The 20,603-nt window shown below is 38.7% G+C and overlaps 2 protein-coding genes across 3 annotated transcripts in view; one reads left to right on the forward strand and one right to left on the reverse strand.

The window, feature by feature from the left end:
* The window catches only part of COL4A5 (collagen type IV alpha 5 chain), a 252,813-nt gene extending 241,739 nt beyond the window's left edge, over positions 1–11,074 (reverse strand). Inside the window, exon 1 of the mRNA XM_002720176.5 lies at positions 10,659–11,074. Within this exon, the coding sequence (XP_002720222.3) occupies positions 10,659–10,739 (81 nt within the window). The 5' untranslated portion in view covers positions 10,740–11,074. The remainder of the gene's footprint in view (positions 1–10,658) is intronic.
* Positions 11,075–12,402: 1,328 nt separating this feature from the next.
* COL4A6 (collagen type IV alpha 6 chain) overlaps positions 12,403–20,603 on the forward strand; it is a 312,961-nt gene continuing 304,760 nt past the window's right edge. For both annotated transcript variants that reach the window (XM_008272863.4, XM_070067442.1), the window contains exons 1-2: positions 12,403–12,675; positions 12,871–12,922. In XM_008272863.4, coding sequence (XP_008271085.2) covers positions 12,665–12,675; positions 12,871–12,922 — 63 coding nt within the window. In that variant the 5' untranslated portion in view covers positions 12,403–12,664. The remainder of the gene's footprint in view (positions 12,676–12,870; positions 12,923–20,603) is intronic.

The raw sequence follows: 20,603 nt of genomic DNA on the forward strand, positions 1-20,603 counted from the left end.
ACTATATAATATTAACTATCTTTCTGCAGAGATATAAATGAAGACAAAAATAAATTGCTAAAACATTAAAGAAAAGAAGTAGTGATAACAAATATCCTATTAGGAGAAATTTTTTCAGCTGTTTCACCACTGGATATGATCTTAGCTATGTTTTATTTTTGTAGATGGCATTTATATGGCAGAGCACACTCCCTAATATTGTTTGTATGTTGAATGTTTTTATCACAAGGATATTAGACTTTGTCAATTGTATATTTGTAATTTTATTACTTCTCTACTAGTTAACTCTTTTATAGCATGTGCTTCCTTGCTTTTAATAACAGCTGTCTTATAACTTTACTTTTTTTCTGAGAAAAATAGAGACAGTTCTCTTTGGATTATATTTTGTAAAATATACCTTTTGTATCCTTTTACTTTCAGCCTTTTTATGTAACTGAATCTAAAGTATGCAGACAGCAGATTGCTGGATAATTTTACATAATATTCCAACCCATGACTTCTGATTGGAAAAATCTGTCCATGTTCATATAATATAATCATTGATTTATAAAAAAGTAACAATAAATCCATACACATTAACATAGCTTTTATGAAAACTAGGTATATTTCTCAAACAAAAAATATGAAAAGAGGAATTGTTTTACAGTTTTTTTCCAACCTCTTTGCTTTGTATTCATTCAGTTGCAATATACTGCTTTGGTGAAATATACAAAGAAAATCTGGCTTCGTGAAGCTATACAGTTGGAAAAATGGGTATTCTAACAACCTCTTCAGATGATTGTGGATGTCTTTCTTTGATACTATGCTGAAGTTCAACAAGTAGTGAACTCTTACTGTTAGTTGCAATGCAGAATCTAAAATTTTATCAATTTTTTGTACATTATTAATTGAAACTCATCGTTCTATCTTGTCCTTTGAATGAATCTTTTACCTAAACATGATTTTCTCACATCATTCATTAGTCATTTGGAAAATGTTGTCCATTGAGATATGCAGACCTTCCAAAAGTTAACACATTTATAGTATACTATCAAGAAAAATCATACACATGAATATAATAACCGTCATTAGAAAAGTCTAAGATTTGGTAAGTTGTCATGCTCACTGTACAGATTTCAGCTTTTGAAAATGCTAATTCTTAATTGAAAGGCTCAGATTTTTCATTGGTAGCAAATGCTGCCAGTAGTTTTCCTTCAAGTGATAGACTCACTTTGCTCATTTTAAAGAAAATGGCTGCCAAAAACCCAAATCTAAATAATCACACTCAGTCTCAGTTATTTCAAGCAAAAATGTGTTTCACACAAAAAATCAGCTAGTTCACACAACTCAAATAATCACACAAGTACTTTTCCTAGAAGCAACTACTGTACTTCAGCCACTGGAAGTGCTTGGCACATACTTTCCATTTTGCCATTATGCCATTTTGCATAATGTTAAAAAATATGTACACTCCAGAGTCTAGCTTAATAAAATTAAGGCAGGAGGGCTGGCTCTGCACAGTTGGTTAAAGCCCCAATTGAAATGTCGGCATCACATAGATCAGTTCAAGTCCCGGCTTTTCCACTTCTGATCTAGCTCCTGGCTTATGCCCCTGGGAAAGCAGTGGAAGATGGCCCAAGTACTTGGGCCCCTGCACTGCGTGGGAAACCAGGACGGAGTTTCTGGTTCCTGGCTTCATCATGGCCCAAGCCTAGCCCTTGTGGCCATTTCAGGAGTGAACCAGTAGATGGGAGATTCTCTCTCTCTCTCCCTCTCCCTCTCTGTAATTCTGCTTTTCAAACAAATAAATAAATACATTGTTTTTAAAAAAAATTAATGCTACACTGAGGACATTCTTAGGCAAAACCAGGCTTTTCCTCCTTCAGCATGTGGACACAACTACTAGGAAAATTTGGTACAGTGTACCAATAGATTTGCCCACCATCAATGCCAATACAATTTTTAAAAGTAAAGAAACTCATAGTTGCTAGGGCTTGAATGCCCCCCCCCCCAAAAAAAATTCTTCTGTTAAATCTGCAAGGTGATGGTATCAGGAGGTGGGACTTTTTGGAGATGATTGGGTTATGGGGCAGCATCCTCATGAGGGGGATTAGGGCCCTTATGAACGCATCCTCAGGGAGACCTTCATCCCTTCCACTATGTGGCAACACGGCAAGAAGGTACTATCTATGAACCAGAAATCAAGCCCCCACTCGCCAGAGAATCTGCCTTGATCTTAGGCTTCCCAGCCTCCAAAATTATGAAAAATAAATTTCTGTTATTCAGAATCCACTTAGTCCAAGGCATTTTGTTCTAACAACCCAAATGGACTAAAGACAGTCTTATTCTTAAAATATTCCTCACGTTCCCCTGATAGGATCTTGCAAACTCCAAAGGTTCATAGATGACACTGACAAAAAGAATCGTTAATGTCCCTCCAGCTTTAACATGTATATTTTTCATACAACTGTATAAAATATTAGTTTCCCTATATGATACATGTTACATTTAATAAATACACACATTTCTTACAAATCTTTTGTATCAACTGCTCCTGAGGACAAAGTCACATGATCGTAAAGCAGAAGCAGTTTCTTTCTCCCTCAGCCTTTCCCACCCCTCCAAAAGAGAAAACCTCTTCATTTTATTCAGATTTCTCTCACCCTCCAAACTGTACAGGAAGTGATGGGCTCTGGAAGGGAAGAGTTGTGTAACTGACTAGTCTAACTCTTCTTTTATGGTCATATTCTACTTGCCAATGTATTGGTATTAAGAATATGCACTTCTAACTAACCATGCAAAAGGCTTTTTTTTTTCCTTCAAGGCAGAGGTATGGGACTCCTAAGAAAGTTTTCATAGTCAATTAAAAGGGATATACATGGGGCTGGCATCATGTTACAGTGGGTTAAGCTGCCACTTGCAATGCTGGCTTCCCAGTTTGAGTTCTGGCCACTGGGCTTCCAATCCAGCTCCCAGCTAATATGCCTGGGAAAGCAGCAGATGATGCCCCAAGTACTTGGGCTCCTCCCCCCCCACTCTTGTGGGAGACCCAGATCCTATTGCAGCCATTTGGAGAGTGAGCCAGGATATGGAAGATCTCTTTCTCTCTAACTCTGCTTTTCAAATAGATTAACCTTTCAAATAAAAGAGATACACACAAACACTTCATACTCTCTTTTGACTGGGTATTGTGGTGTCTGCATGTGACCCCTGTGAGCACAGCAGCCATTCTACACAAATGAAGGACACTAGGACAACACACTGGAAGTGCAAGTTGATAGGCAGAGTATCCCAGAGCAGGGAAATGGAAAGAACCTGGGGCTCTACTGGCTAAATTAATTAACCTTGGAGACAACCTACCTCCAAACCTGGTTATGTGAAGTAAAAAAATGTCTTAATATTTAAGTGTCCACTTAGTGTTTTCCTCCCACTTGCAACAGAAAACAACCTGACTGATAAAAACAGGCACTATTATGGCTATATTTGTCACACAAAACCCTTTATTACCTCAATTAGATTGTGATGTTATGGACAGAGTAGAACCCTGCTAAACGAGGCAACATTCTACAGGTCATATCAATACAGAACTCAATAAACAACTTTTCACTAGTATTCTCCCATTAAGAACACTTTCTCCCCCAAAACTAACAGAGCTCCTTTACTGCTCAATTACTGTCATAGATGCTACAAGACAATCTGGAAGCAAATCAAGCAATTCTCTCATTGTTGATTAAATTATGAAATGACTATAAATGCCTTAGACTCTCTTACAGCCTTATTTTATTACCCATTATCAAAAACTAGAGTAGCACTTGCTCATAAGTGGTGCTTAATTCTTTCTATGTTAATAAGCAAATTTCCGGAAAATAAATTTAAAAGTTAAAAATTGAATCTAGAAAAAGCCTGTTTAATTCATATGTGTTGCTGATTATCTTTAATTAGCAAATAACAAGGGATTTAGGTTCCCACTTTAACAGAGTAGCAAGGGCCATCACAGACTACCCTTTTGAGTAAAGGCCAGCAGAAGCTGCTACAGGAACAAAGAGCAGTTGAATGTGGAGAGATTTGGAAGGTAAATAAACTCAAGCACTGATGCATAAAATGAGAATCTGGTTTGTTCAAATGAAAGGAACCTTGTGTGTTAGATATCACACTAAAGGTATCTCTTTAAAATAAAAAAAAAAAACACCTCAAGAATTACCGCTATTAAAAATAAATCTTCATAATAAAGATTTAGCCATGTATCGTGGTGGCTCATTTATAATTTTAATTAGAAAGAATATCTTCTCAAAAACCACTGCTATTCCTTCATTACTAGTGTCAGAAAGGGGTGAGATGATGCAATGATTGCATTTAAAAAAAACCATTAGAGGATAAGGACCAAATCAACCAACCAACTGGCAATCTATTGAGCATCAGTTTCATAGTTACTGTTATCAGACAGGAAAAACATTATTAAAACTGTCTCATAGGCATTCATATACACCACTGATAGCAGTATAATTGCTAAAACCATTCTAGAAAGTTAATTTGGCAAGAGCAGATCCCTATCATTCAGAAGCTTAAAGTTTAGCTATTCAAATGCCACCTGGAAAAGCCTCACTGTATAACAGTTTGGGATTTTTCAGGGGAATACACTTGAACTGCACAAGCTGCAACACTGGCAAACAGACAACAAAGTCATTTGGCTATTGAGGAAATGCAGGAGGAAAAGAGATTAATAATTAATAGGGGGGAGTTTCTGGAGTATAGCTAAAGGAGAGATGAAAGGGAGGGCCAGTACCAGTACTAGGCAAAGACACAGTCATTTAAGTGTGTAATGTAAGCCTAATAGGCAACTACAGTGTAGAGGCTAGTATAGAGGCGGGAAAGAAGAGCGTAAGGGACTCCCATTTCAGATACATTCACAAAACTGCCCTGGGAGAGGAGGCATGACCGTGGATTTGTACATTACACCTTTGTTACAGCTAGGAAGAGGGCAGCAGTAGAGGCATTCATGGAGAGCAGGCTCCACCTTCTGTCCAGGGGAAAAATAGGGAGACGCACCGGTCACAAATTCAAACTTAGGTCCTTAAGGACAAACAGCCTAGGCAGTTATAGTAAAGACTTAGGAGAGATGAGCCAGTGATGAGCCTATCTTTAAAATCAAATCAAGTAAGCAGTTACATAAAGGGGTTAAGAAAAAGGTAAGTGGGAATTATTCAATTTTTCAGCATGATTTTATTTTTCTGTTATCTATCATGTATGCAATAGGGACTGAAGGAAAACTCATGAACAGAGCTGTAGAACCTGAGCCAAATCAGTTATTAACTGCATGACCTTGAGCCTCAGACTCCTTCTATATAAAAATGGAAATTGTATTATCTACCTAACAGGGTATAATACAATAACAATTCTAAAAAGTTATCATAATTCATCTCTTGATAAGGCCTTGGTAAATATCAGGGTCTACTGCATGTATCAAAGACTTAAAAAATACTGATAGCTGGGGCAAGCACTGTGGAATAGTAGGCTAAATCTCTGCCTGAAGCGCTGGCACCCCATATGGGCACCAATTCATGTCCAACAGCTCCTCTTCCAAACCAGCTCTCTGCTATTGCCAGGGAAAGCAAATGATGGTCCAAGTCCTTGGGCTCCTGCACCTATGTGGGAGACCCAGAAGAAACTCCTGGCTCCTGACTCCTGATCAACCCAACTCTGGCTGATGTGGCCTTTTGGGGAGTGAAGTAGAGGATGGAAAATCTCTGTCTCTCCCTCTCTCTGTCTGTAACTCTACCTCTCAAATAAATAAACAAAATCTTTCTTTTAAGGTTTTTTTTTTAAGATGAAAGGCAGAACTACAGAGAGAGGGAGACAGAGAGATCTTCCATTGCTGGTTCACTCCCCAAATGGCCACCAACAACTGGGACTTTGCCAGGCCAAAGCCAGGAGCTTCTTCTGGGTCTCTCACGTGGGTGCAGGGGCTCAAGCACTTGGGCCATCTTCTTTCTACTGCTTTCCCAGGTGCATTCGCAGAGAGCTGGATCGGAAGTGGAGCAGCCGGGACTCGAACCGGTGCCCATATGGCATGCCAGTGCTGCAGGCCGGGCCTTTAACCCACTGCACCACAGAGCCAGCTCCAATAAATAAAATCTTTAAAAAAAATACTGATACCCTTTAGCTCACTAATTTCTCAAGAAGGAGACACTAATGATAAAATAATTTTAAAATGTGCAAAAAGAAATGAAAGTACTTCTTACAATGACTAAAAGTCCTGCTATTTTAAAATATATTCTACAAAAATGAAGTGGTAAATAAATTGTGGTGTGTACAAATATAATATGTAAACAATTTCAAATAAGGTTTTAAAACTAAGAATCTTAGTAACACGAGAAAATGCTTGATAACTGGAAAATTTATAAAACTGTATATAGAATGTTCCAACTTATTGCTTATTTTAACTCACTTTTATATGAGTATATTCAGAGGAAGCAAAACACCAAAACAATGAGGGATTATTTGTGACTATTTATAGACTTGCGGATGTATTTTATTTTCTTCCCTATACTTTTCTATATTTTCTAAGTTTCCAACATTGAACATGTATTATTTTATTATCAGATAAAATCAACATGTAAATTGGTTGAATGAATGAACAAAGACACAGTTATTACCTCCAGATAGTCTATAATCTAAAAGAATAGACAAAATCCCATGAAACAAAATGCTTGTGAGACCAAATGTTGATACTCAACTGAGAGAAGACATATATTACAAAATTTCAAAGATGGGTACAATCAGCAATCGATATGATAGTAAAAGAATGTCGCATGGGACTTTTTCTTTTTTCTCATTGACATGAAAATTCGATGAAGGCAGAGACTTTGTTCTATTCGATCCCCTGTATCTAGCACAAAATGATTTTGTGCACAGTACCCCTCCATGAAGATAGAAATAGAACATAAATATAATTCTTTAATACTTAATAGTTGCTGAATAAGTATCTAATGAATTAATGTAAACATTATGATGAAATTGGGTAAAGGCTTGGATCCATAAGGTCGTAATAAAACATAGGAACATAATACATCCACAGTGCCCGAAAGATTATACGTGAACTCACCAAGGCTAGAATGGAGTGATTATACTGGAAAATGTAATGAAAACTACAGTTGGATGAGGGGAAAGATCACAATTGACCTCAAAAATTAGGCAGAGTATTTGGGAGTTAATGTAGTAAGAAATGGAAAGTCATTAATAGTTTGCAATAACAATAATAAAATCTAAAAATAATAATAAAAACAATAAAAATATTGCAAAACAATAAAATCTAAAAAATACCAAGCATTTACGATGTGTAAAATGCTATTCAGAATATCTTACACATTTTTTCATTTTATGATCGAAGCAAGCTGTGAGAGAGGTACTCCTGCCCCACTTTCTCCAATGAAGAAATTTAGGCTCAAATGTTATGATTTTGCTGAAGGTCACACATCTACTTACCTACTTGCCTCCAGAGGCCAATCTCTTAAAGGTTATGTAAAAGACCTGTACAAAACATGTTTGAGAGATACCAGAAAACAGTAACATCCCACTACATCAAAGATGTATGCTTTATTCTGTGGCACTGGACTGGAATTAGAGGTATCACTATGAATTCATGATCTTTAAGATATACAAATGTGTGTTCAAAAGTTCATGGACATGCAGATATGGGAAAATGAGGCACAGATTTCAAAACATTTTTACACAAAATAAATTCATCTTTTAATTCCATTTTCCATGAATTTGTTAATATATCCTCTTGACAGAGACTGCGGGAAGGTGATATAAAAGCAGGTATATGTCTTTGGATACATATGCATGTTTCTTAATTTTGTCTGCTGTAAGGCCTAGATGCGATGACACCTCAGTATCAATGAACATGCTAAGCACCTAGGTTTTGGTTTCTAAATACACACCATTCTCCATTCAAAAAAATCAGAACTCCTTGGAGAAATGGTTGATTCCAACGTTGGGACAGGGAAACTAGAAAATAAGCCCAGAATATCCTGTGTTGCCAGAAAATAAGCAGGTGCTAAAAGAAATGATGGGAAATACACTGAAAAGATGTAGCAGCCAATTTGGAGGAGCTCCTATTGGACAAATTCTGGGGTAATTTCAATAAAAATAACCCATGGAATAAAACAAATATTCATTATGTCCATACTGCTATAAACAAATAGCTTAGAAACTAAATACATAAATACATAAATGATGGAGAAGGGAAAGTTCCTTAATACAGAATTCTACCAAGTAATAAATGTAGAAAACAAAAATCACCATTTGACAAATGTAACAATAGTAATCATTTTGGCAAGAATCATCAATACATGCTAAAATTAGTGGGCAAAAGTATGATGAGAAATAAAGTATTTATACCGTCTCAGAAGATCACCCTGCATGGTTTCACAAGATCTGTTCACTTTGCAAAGGGAAGAAATACTGATTTTACAGTGAGTAAACCTGGCAGACGCTATCTTAACCAATTTATCACAGTTAACTCAAGATAGAGTCTCATATCAGATATCAAAAGCTTAATACAAACATGAAAAAATGCACACACTCTTACAGTCATAGGACATATACATACATGAATATATGCATAAAACTAATGCTCCATAGCTGGCTGCACTGTCAACAACCTGCTCCCCTACCGTCCAGTTTTACTGTGAAGGTCACCAATATCCCCAGAACTAGCATGCTGAGCAGATACCAGTCATATTTTTGAGGTGATTGAAACACTTGTCTAACTAGAGTATTGATGTGTGAAGCAGGAAAAACAAGTCCCTATTTTAACAGAGGCACAAAATCCTAGTGATAGGAAAACTATATAAAAAGTTCTTTTAAGTATTATATATGATGAAAAGGAAAAAAACAATTACTTCACGAATGCCTAGTTGTTACTTTAAGAATCCAAAAACACAAGTTTGCGCCCAAGTTTTGTCAATCATAAAAACAAATTTCATTTTAATATAAATACATTTTAATATAAATTGATGCACAGTATTATACATTCCTGTATAATTAGCATCTGGTGCTCAATATCAATAGCAACTTCAAAAGAAAAATAAGATAAATATTTAATCAAACTTCCACAAAATTTGTCCCTGGGGCAATTGCCATAGGCAGCAGGCACCAAGAAGATGTTTTCAAATGAACTATTTTCATGAACATAATTGTACTTTTATGCAAAGGCCTGTAGCCCCACTGACTGGCTAAATCTTGTTCCATGAAGATGCTGTGCATCAAAAAAAGCAATTTTAAATCAGTTATCTACTTTGATGAAGCAAAATGATGACATGCATGGTTTAAAATATTTGAGATGCATGGTTTTGCAGCAGATTTGCCATCCCAATTACCTTGTGCTTAGAGTAAGATCAAAGTTTTCCTATCTTGAGTACACACTTTCTGAAGAATAGAGAGGGCAGTGTGATGTGAAGCATGCTGAGTGCAATAGAGAAACTAGACAACTAACTTAAAAAGTGGACCCAAATACGTCGTATCATAGCAGCTGCATATAAAAAACGATCAATCACTCAACCATGTAAAGGCCTAAGCCATGATCTCATCTGAAAGTGTTTTAAGAACAATCCATTATGATCACTCAAACGTAACATTGAAATAATTTGTAACACAGTTAATTCCTTAGAGGTTAAGTGAAATTAAAGATGATGGGCTTCAGGTTGGAGAACATTTTCTCTGACAAAGTCATTCATTCCTTTACATCTGCCTCTCATTCCCAGGAGGATAGTGGATGGGACTACCCCACCCCAACCTTCCAGGAGATACACTGAGGTTTTAATTCTACATTCCTAAATCTGGCTGGAACTTTTTGCTCTGTCTTTTCACATGCACATCCTCCCCCACTCTACATTCATCCAGAAAGCTCATCCTCTTTTCAACAAAGAGAATTAGTCTCCTTTAAATAGTTAGTGGGCAAATTCTCAAGTTTTTCAGGTGCCTCAATGAATGTATAAAAAAAAAAAAGTAAACAAAAACTTTGAAGAGAGAGAGAGAGAGAGAAGAAACAGCAAAAGATCTGAAGCCTGAGGCCCTGTATCTTTGCTTTATTCTTCTTGGTATGCTACCTTCGCATTTGTAAGAAGGATGTCAGAAGGGGAAAACAGGTCAGTGGCTTTTCCGACCTCAGGTGGGGGTAGGTTCATGTTGCTTAAGGACAGAGCAAAAAGCCAAGAACTTCATGAGGCCTTTAACACTTTGATGGAAGCTGGCCTTTTAGAAGACCCCAAATAAATATTAAGCTATAGGCAAAGTTTAAAGAGTGCGTGGGCTGGGTTCAAGTCGCGAAAGGTTAACCAGAGGCAGGGAAACACTGGCAAAAGGGGGGGGGGTGGAAAAGTTTTAAATATCCACCAGAGCCTAGTGATCCATTAACAGGCATCCCCCACCCCGGCTGCGCTCCTGCCCCTAGACAGAGCGAGCTGCAGAGAAACAAGCAGCCCTATTTTTAAACACTTAAAACTCTCCCCTGGACTTCAGAAGGCTAGAGTTACCAGCGCTGGAAATAATGTTTCTTCCCAAGCAAGTGAAAGCAAATTTGAATTCCCCACCCAGGCGGAAGAGAAAGGAAAGTTAAAGGGACGAGCTGTGGTTTCAGCGGGAGAGTGCGGTGATGGAGTTGGAGGGCGAGGACTTACCGCAGCCTCTGCAGGCTGCCCCCAAAGACTCAGGGCCAGTAAGAACAAGCCGGCAGCCAGGCGGACTCCACGCAGTTGCATTCTTCTCCGGCTCCCGCAGTTCCTTCAGCACCCGCACGAAATCCCCGACTGACTCTGATCAACTGACATAATCTTGAGGTTTTATTGCGAGAGAGCTAGAGCCGGTGAGGGACAGCGAGGGTGTCCCAATTGGGCCGGTCGGCTTGGGTGAGGAGAAAGCTTTTTAAGAGTAGAAAAAAAAAAAAAAAAAAAAAAAAGCTATTCTTCCCTCCCCCCTCCCCTCCCCAAAGCCGGTCTCTGGGGAGCACTTTTCTCTTCGGTCGAAACTTGCAAACTTTTTCCTCACTCAAGTCGTAGAGATCTACTTTCCTCCCCCTCTTGCCCCCGCACCGCCCCCTCCCCACCGGCACCGGGGAATTTGAGTATCACTCCGCCACAGCTTTAGACTCCACCAGCAACCTGCGAGGGAGTGACGCTCAGCTATTTGGGGGAGGGAAACTTCCAACCCAGTTGACTGAGCACCAAGAGTCACAACCAGGAAGCTTTTCTTTTCAAAGTTTGCACCTTCCCTTGATACTACTCTTTCCTGCCCAGTCCCACTCTCACTAGTGTGCGCCCCCAACCCAAATACAAATAAACCTGAGGTGGGACTATTTTTTTCAGCGGATGGATCTCGGACGGTGCTTTTTATTGTTAATCATTAGAAACAAATTTTGATCGCTGCTCCCCAGGCTGCTGGTCTCCTTTGCCTTCCAACTGCTTACAGGACAGAGAGTTTCTACATACTAGTGGATGTGAAAATACTGGAAATATATAGATATGGGTATATGCTTATAAATGAAGTAAGAAAATTAACAAATTATGACAGCTTTATGTGCGCTATATGCATATAAACTTCGGGGGCATTCAGGGGTATCAGAAATTACTATATGTTGAATGATACTATAATATATTCATATCTACCTATTTTGAAGGTCATAATTAATATTTATCTCCTATACTGAGCTAACGTAAGAGATATTAACTCATTGTAGTTATGTTTCAGAAGGATTTAGGTAAAGGAATTAACTTTAGTGCAATTATCCTTAGAATTAACATAAATACATAATTGGAAATATTTTTGAGGAGTCCGTGGCAGTGGAAATGATGCCTCTCAAGTAATGCAGTGTGAAACATTACCTTGATAATTCTGATTTTTGAAAGTGCTAAAATATCCAGAAAATACTTCATATGGACTTCTTGGAGAGTGTTGCAGGAATTTGCAAAAGAATTCTTCAGAACACTTCTGTTAACTCAGTCCCTAAGTTTAACCACGTTAGTGTCTTTCTAGCATTTAGAGCTATTTCATGTGGGCCCATTCATCCTCAGGTTCCACTGAGCTCAGAGTAGATTTAAAACTCGATAAGCTCCCTCCATTCCCAAGAAGTTAGTGTATAATCAATTAAAATAGGGGCTGTGTGCATTAGGACATGTGTGCAGGGACACTTCGGGGCCCATTTATGTAGTAGTATGCCTAAGTCTGTTTAAGTGCAAGTTAGCAATGGTTTATGGCAATCTATGATATGTAGTTGCTTAAGTCTCAGTGCATAAGTCTCTAGGGGCCTGTGCGTGAAGCTGTGGAGACGCTTGGGACTGTTGTGGTTCCAGGGGCCTGAAAGAGACACACACAACCCGCTGCCCAAGGTGGGGGGGAATGATTGACACCAAGCAGCCCCGCCCCTTTCCCCTCCATTCCTTCCTCGCCTGGTGCATGGAACTATCTCCTGAGTGCGGCAAGTTGTAGCGGGCACAGCGGAGCCTCTTTCCCTTTGGGACACTTCCTTATCTGGAAGCTGAGTTAAGTTTCTTTCGAACTACAGCGCTTCGCGCCGTTACCCTGTCCTGAGTAAGGAAGCAGCCGCCAAGCATCAGCAGAGCCCCGATGAGCCAGAGCCACAGAGCCGTTTAGCAGTCTCCCGGGACCCAGCTCCGGAGGAGCCGAAAGCATGCACCCTGGGTGAGCTGTTGCTGCCCTAAACTCTCCTCTTTTCCACTTCAGGCTACTTTGCCAGGCCGGGGCAATACTTGTACTTCTGTCATTGCAGTGAAAGTGGGAGCAGGCATCCAAAAGGGGTCGGGGAGCTAACTACCCGCAGACGTAGGATCCCGGAGCTTAGAGAGCCCGTATCACTCACCCTCCTTCCCGTTTCAGGTTGTGGCTGCTCCTGGCTACATTGTGCCTGACCGAGGAACTGGCTGGAGCGGTGAGTCTCTTCCTCCTCCGACCCCTTCCCCTCCTCCTCCTTCGACCCTTCCCTCCATCCCCACCTCTTGTGTTTGTGTTAGGAGGTTACAGTTGCACCGGGAAGCAGAGTTCACACCACTCTACTTTTCTAGTGGGAGCTAATGGTGTTCTTGGAGAGAAAGAGCATGGTGTCAAGCTAATTCCCCTGGAACCCAGGCATTGCTTCCTTTGTAACTGGTTGGGGAAATAAAAGTCGAAGACACCAGATGCACACATTTCTTTCTGAGTCTCTTCCTGGACACCTTAAGATGACTGACATCTGATGCCTTCCTCTGCATAGATCCTCAAAGCAGAAGAAATGCAATTTCCCCTGGTCTACCCGACAGAAACTGGCACACAAGTTTGGGAGTGGGAGGAGAGCACAAGCAGAGGGACTTGAAAGTGCAGCAAAATTTCTGGGAATTAAACTTAAGTATTTGCTTGTGAGTCCTTTGACAGCACCAGGTGACAACATCTGGATTGAAGTGATATCCCTAGATGGTGTTCATTTTCTGCCTGATGTTCTTCCCTTTTTCTGGTTTTCTGCGTCATCAGAAAGTTGAAAGTTAAAGTAGTTAGAGTGGAATAAAATGCTAAAAGTGAACACGTCGTAGACTTTTTAGGTTATCATCTATCAAATCATGTAAGGACTGCAGGCAAAGGAATTTCTCTAGACATCTGGACAAGAGAAGTTTAATGGGTTCCAGAACATAGGGACACCTCCAGTGGAATTACTAGGATAATTTCACAAACGTGGAGTAACTAATGGAGTGACTGGAATAATCAGAGATGTTGCAGTTTCCAGTTGCACTGGCTACTTAGGCTGGCAGAAATTTAGTCAACACTTGAACTCAAATATGAAGTTGTTCAACTGCTGAGTACCACTGTATATTAAAATACCTCCTCTCTTAATACTCAGTCATTCACTACATAGATGACACAAGTATTTTAAAAGTCTTCATAGAGCCATACTTAATTCAACCTAACAGAATCACCTAATATGTTTATAAGAAAATAGATTACTTGATCCTAACATATGTTGTCTTTAAGAAAATACCAGAATGAAGTGAAATGGTTTGTGAAGAAAAGATAATGCCAGAAAACTTCAGTTCTAAGGCTTGTGACCCCTTAGATCAATATCAGCTCTCATGTAAGTAAATTCTAGACTTTGACAGTAGGAATACTGATCCAGGGCTCTGCATACTTCTCCATGTGATGCCTCCACCACACAAGTTTAATTATGTGTTACCTTGAGGCTCAGTACTACGTTTCTTGAAAATGCCAGGTTCTGATTAGTTAACAATTTGTCTAAGAATCTTGTCACTTCAGAATGTCATGTTCAGGCAGAATACCCTTCAGTAAAACCTTTGTTTTCAGACTTTGGCTGATCTTATTCAGTGTACTTTTGGGAAAATACCTACAGATCATTCAGGATAGCTGAGAACTTCCCAAATATCGCATCTTATCATTTGATATCCATGGTAGCTGCTAGCAGGTGAAACTTTTAATCCTTAAAAGTGTTGAATGAGTCTCCAAAATCAAGCACTGCTTTGATGTGTAGTTTTTGGACTCTACTTCATTATTTTAAAATTGTCAATGTGGTTGGCCTGGTAAGACTAAAATAAAATTTGAGATGCTCTGAGAATATTTTTTACCTCATTTATGTTCAGAGTTGATTCCTTCACTGTTGTTTACTTATGCACAATATCTTTTACATTGTAAAGCTATTTTTTTTTGTTTCTGGAGACATGACAAAGAGAAAGGGGGGAGTCAAAAGATAAGTCCTCAGAAGGTGACTTTTCATTATTTGACAGCCTGCACTAGATTCTTACCTATGTTGGCTTGATCTCATCTTCTACTCTCGATGCCATTGGATCCCCCATATGTTTGAGTCTTTTTCACCATTCAGATGGTTTTAAACATTTGAATTCTATGTAATTTATTAATGGAAATTGTTATTATAAATTGATGACAGGACATATGTTATGTTTCCCCATGAGAAAGTCTCCTCACTGGGAGAATTAAATTACCAGTAACAGAACATTGGTAAGTATCTAAAGAAAGGGTCATTTCGGTGCTCTTGAGCTTGTACTTTTTCAGGGCATACAAAGCAGTTCTGTATAAAAGACTGGAAAACTACATATTAAATTCCAGTACTAAAAAGTGAGCATCCATTAGATTTATTTTAAAGGAGTGATGATCTTCACTCAGGTAACATATCTGCAAATTTATCTGAATGAAAGAGAGCCTAGGATTTCAGAATATCCATAACCATCTTTAGTTTTGAAGACCCTAACTACCTTAAAGGACTCTCTTAGGCTAGGCACAGCATGTAAAGATTTATTTAAACATAATTGCCAGCATTCTAGGAGTTTGCATTCTCAGATTCTCATAATGGTGATTATGTTCCTTAAAAGACAAGATGCTTAATGATTAAGTGTTATCTGACATACTAGCATTGTGCTAGAGAAGAGATTAAAAAAATACAAATCTGATCATAGGGCAACATACCTAGAAGATAAAATATATCCCCAAGAAGTCAGAGTCCTTTTGTTTTCTTCCCACTTTACCCCTTTCCAAATGACTTTTCATGAAAGCCTCTAATACATTCAAGCATATATACTTAAAGACAAACACTAAGTAGGAGAAGAAGGAAAGGGGAGAATACATATCTCTTGCCCTTTCTGCAAGAAAGTATCAGTAAAATTGCCCAGACACATTCAATCAAGGTCTGATAGAAATACCAACTTCTTTCTTTAAAGTTATAACTTGCCCAAGTGATCTATTCCACTGATTTTCCTAGTCATTATAGAAGTCAACAAAGGATGACTATCATGATAAGACAACTAGAGCTGCAGAAATTTTCTTCCTACTCTCAATATCAAGAGAAGTATTTGCCTTGTTTGAGGCATTGTCTATGAATTTTTACATAATATTCTACTTTCCCTGTGAGCATATATCCTGTATGAGCTATTTATAAATAATTACAATATATAATATATGTATATGATTATATATACATACAATATGTTAAGATGACTGATGATACTGTCAGATATATGAGCACACCATCAGGTAAATCACTAACTGACTAGTTAATAGGTAGGTAATAGGTGATTAGGTAATTCATGGATGATAATATTTCTATATTATTGATGGGTCAAATACAAGTATATTTTAAGACAAGAATGGAGGGAGGAAGTAATATATTATTACTTGATATTTTACTAAAGAAACAGATGTATTAACATACTACAAATTTGTTTTATTTTGTATTTTGATGATTATATTGCAGTATAATTGGTTTCCTTTGTAACTCTATGTATTTCCTTATATACATTTAAGAATATGATTCTAAAAAGGAGTTTATGCAATTGATTTTTACAGTAAACAAATTGTCTCCTTCTAAAGTTTGTTCAGGCTGAAGGGATTAGTGCTAACGATTGGTATCAACAGTCTTTTGAATTTTAGGCATAGTATAAAGTCTCTAGTAAATACAGCCATTTTTCTGTAAGTTTACAAACCACAGAAGCAAAGTGTGCACTATTGTCTTAAGTACCTCTTTAAGATAAAAACAAAACTGGTTGACCTATTAACTATCAATACATTCTAGGTTTTTGCTTGCCTGAATTATATGAATAATCCCATAATTTCACCATCATCTTTGGAATATAGACTTTTTCTTTGCCATATAGATGATAAGACATACTCATATAAAAAGTACATACTAGGAAAGCAGCAGACTGTATTAAATTATCAAGTCCATTTTAGCTGACTGAATGTCTCAATGAGGCAGTGCATAGGGTTTTAACTAGTTTCAAGTCTAACTAAATGTAAATAGACAACCTGACTTAAGCATACCCATGGGAAAATGATGATGGGAAAATTAGCTAAGAGCAATTATCCACTCTCTTACCTTCTTTAATTAATCTCTCTCCTGAGGTTTCTTTTTTTTTATTCTGAAAAGAATATTGAAGTCAATTCTAACATATAAGCAAACAAACAAAAAAATAGTTTCATTTGCCCAGTAAGTCTAACCTCCACAGTTACATTACTGTCAAATTCCTGGGGATTGCCTATTCTTCTTCATCAATCATTTGCGCTTCAACGTATTATAGTCTAAAACTGACTCCGCACCAAAATTGCCCTATTTCAAACTACTAAGGGCCGCCTAAATACCAAGCCCAATGGGTTTTTGCAGTTCTCCTTCTGTCTTTTCTACTGTGTTATTTGGCATTTTCCAGCCATTCTGAAACCTCCTTTCTTCCTTTGATTTCCATGACACTATGCCTCATTGGTTCTTCTTATAATTCTTCTGATTTTTCTTTAATTTTATTCAGTCAACAAATATTTATTGAGCAACCACCATTGTCTAAGTAGTGTGCGAGGTCATACAGACACAGTAGTGAACAAGTGAGGCATGATCTTTGCTGTAATGGAGTTCACAATTTGTATCTCTCCCTGGTCCTAAAATGGTGGCTTTTTACAGCATTTCATCCATTTCCTTCTTGTTTCATTGGTTTTGACTATACCTCTTATACACTGATTACTATCAAATTTATATGTCCAGCCCAGACATCTCCTTGAGCTCTAAACCTGTATTTCAAATTGCCTACTAAACCCTTATATGTGTATTTCAGTGAGTTGATGTATACAAAGCACTTAAAATAGTACCTGGAATTTAATGTAAGCACACAAACAAAACCAGTGGTCATCAAATTTTTATTGGCCCTAATACAGTATATCCAAAAACGGAACTATTTCTCTAGTTCTTCCCATGACATTGCAGTCTACTGAGATCTTTTTTTTAATCTTTGTTAATTGTCATTGCCATCCACCCGGTTTCAGCAATCAACTCTCATTATGTCTACCCTTCTCACTAAGTCCCATTGCTCACACTAAAAATCTATAGAATAATTTTTCCATTCATTTTCTCCTCTTGAAAGCTTCATCATCATACAATGATAGCTTCCTAACTGGTTTTTCTGCCTCCTGACTCCATTCTAATATCTACACTACCACCACCAAAGTTTTTTTTTATTGCTAATATAGCCAATTAGAGTGTATCTTGATTTAAAACTTGTGTTGGTTTCCTGTTTCTTTCAGGATAAAATACATATACTTGGCGTGGCACATTTAAGAACTTTCATTATCTGACCCCAGCCACCTTTCTATTGTTTCTTCCTGTCACTCCTCTTTCCCAAACTCATAGTGTATATTATACTCTCACCATACAAAATCACATTATGTTCTTTCACAACTCTCTGCTCTTTTATGTACTGTATATTCTGCCTGGAATATCCTTTTCCATCATTTCTATCTTTATCTGGTGAACTTCTACTCAATCCTTAATACCCAGATCAAATGTCACTGTCTTTATGAAACAGTCTTAGACGTCTAAGAAGGAATTAATTCTTCCTTCCCTTATGCTTCCTTGGCTCTTCAGGAACATTGCCCTATGGTGTTGAAATCTTGATGCTTTTATAACTAGGTTTTCTCTTCAACCTTGTACTTGCAGTGGCCAAGCAAGTCATGGGTGATCAATAAATGACTTCAAATGAGTAAGCAGATCTACTCCTAATGGCCTATTACAACTCCATTTTCCTTGTCTATCTTTTTTTTTTTAACAGACAGAGTGGACAGTGAGAGAGAGAGAGAGAGACAGAGAGAAAGGTCTTCCTTTGCCGTTGGTTCACCTTTGGCCGGCGCACCGCACTGATCTGATGGCAGGAGCCAGGTACTTCTCCTGGTCTCCCATGGGGTGCAGGGCCCAAGCACTTGGGCCATCCTCCACTGCACTCCCTGGCCACAGCAGAGAGCTGGCCTGGAAGAGGGGCAACCGGGACAGAATCCGGCGCCCCGACCGGGACTAGAACCTGGTGTGCCGGCGCCACAAGGCGGAGGATTAGCCTAGTGAGCCGCGGCGCCGGCCCTTGTCTATCTTAAGATTACTAATGTTAACCTCAGTGACTATTGCTCTGATGGAAAAATAGCAACCCTGTTTAATGGTATAATACTTAAGAGAAAGGACTCTATAAAGTCAAACTCAATGATGCCTCTTCCTATACTTCCTGGTTATATAATTCAGGGCAACTCATTTTCCCTTTCTGAGACTTGTTATTCTCTTAAGTAGAAAAGGATAATAATACTTTTCTCCTGAGGTATTTTTGTGTGTGTACAGACAATGAATGAAAACATACTATGTGCAGAGTAGCTACTAAATTCCACCCCCTCAAGCATCTTCTGTTACTTTTCAAATTGTTTTTGTTTATTTGAAAGGCTGAGTGACACAGAGAGAGGGAGAGACAGTGAGAGAAATTGATCTGCTGGTTCACTCCCCAGTTGGCCACACTGGCCAGAGCTGAGCTGATCCAAAGCCAGGAGCCAGGAGCCTCCTCGGGGTCTCCCATATGGGTGACAGAAACTCAAGTTCTTGAGTCATTGTCTGTTACCTCCCAGATGCTCTAGCAAGAAGCTGGATAGAAGCAGAGTAGCCGGATAGGCACTCTGGATGGGATGTGGGTATCCCAAGTGGTAGCTTAAAGCTCTGTGCCACAATGCCCACCCCTCTGTTATATTTAATCTGAAGGGAATTTAAAAGTCATTTTCGTATTTATGTATGATATAATTATATGACATGATGAGAAAAAGAGAAAAGTCAGAGAAGACTCTAATTTGTCGATTTTGAATCTACAGCAATGGTCATGTTTCTCAGTTGTCCCCTGTCATCATTTTTCCTGCTGCCACCACTATAATAACATATATTTTCTCATCTTTCAGGTTTATATTTTGTTGGCTACTCAAAACTACCCCCATGAAATAGAGAGAGCAAGTATTCTCATCCCACAAAGATTAACTGACTTATCTACGGTCAAAGATCCAAGAAATGACATTTTGGATTATCCCCCTACACTGTGTTGTCTCCCTAGTTTAGGCTTTTCATCCTCTCTTATCTGGACTTCATACAACAGACCTGACTCTTCTTGTTTTTAGTCTCTTCTTGCCTCCCCCTCCCCTTTTCTGATATCCATCTTCTCTGCAAGCAAAGGGCTTCTTCTAAAACACCAATATCATCATGCTGCTCCTTTGTACCTTTCAGCCCTATCTCCTGTTATTGTCCTCATATAGCCCATGTTTAGATAAGTTGTACCTGTGATGTTGGCTTAACGTGCCATGGATCGTACTCCTCCTGCTTTTCTGTCTGTGTTTTTCATCCTTGGCCCTCCTCCTATCTCTGCAGATGGTCATCTTATCCTTGCCTTAAGATCCACTTTAGCAGATATTTTTCTGATACCTCCCCTTCTTTGTGTCCTTGGGCTCTTCCTGTTTTTCCATTATTACTCTCTTTAATGAATATTTGTTTAGTTCCTATTGTGTGCCAGGAACTGTGATCTACCTTGTTGCAGGAAGGATCATGTCACATATTAAGCCACTGTGACCAGAGAGCATGGGGAGGGTTAAGTGGAAGGAGGGAGATAGAGCACTTCCTGAGATGAGGCCAGAGGGTGAAGAAAGCATCAGACCTGTTCTGCCCTTGTATTAGCTCCCTGAGGCCTCTGAGACTTTGCCTAATGCCTATGATGTGGCACATTTCTCTGTGCGGATGTTGTTGGAATTATGGTTAGCACTGGCTCCCCACTCTGTGTCCAGCACTATGCACA

The sequence above is a fragment of the Oryctolagus cuniculus genome, chromosome X, assembly GCF_964237555.1.
Source record: "Oryctolagus cuniculus chromosome X, mOryCun1.1, whole genome shotgun sequence".
Classification (NCBI taxonomy): domain Eukaryota; kingdom Metazoa; phylum Chordata; class Mammalia; order Lagomorpha; family Leporidae; genus Oryctolagus; species Oryctolagus cuniculus.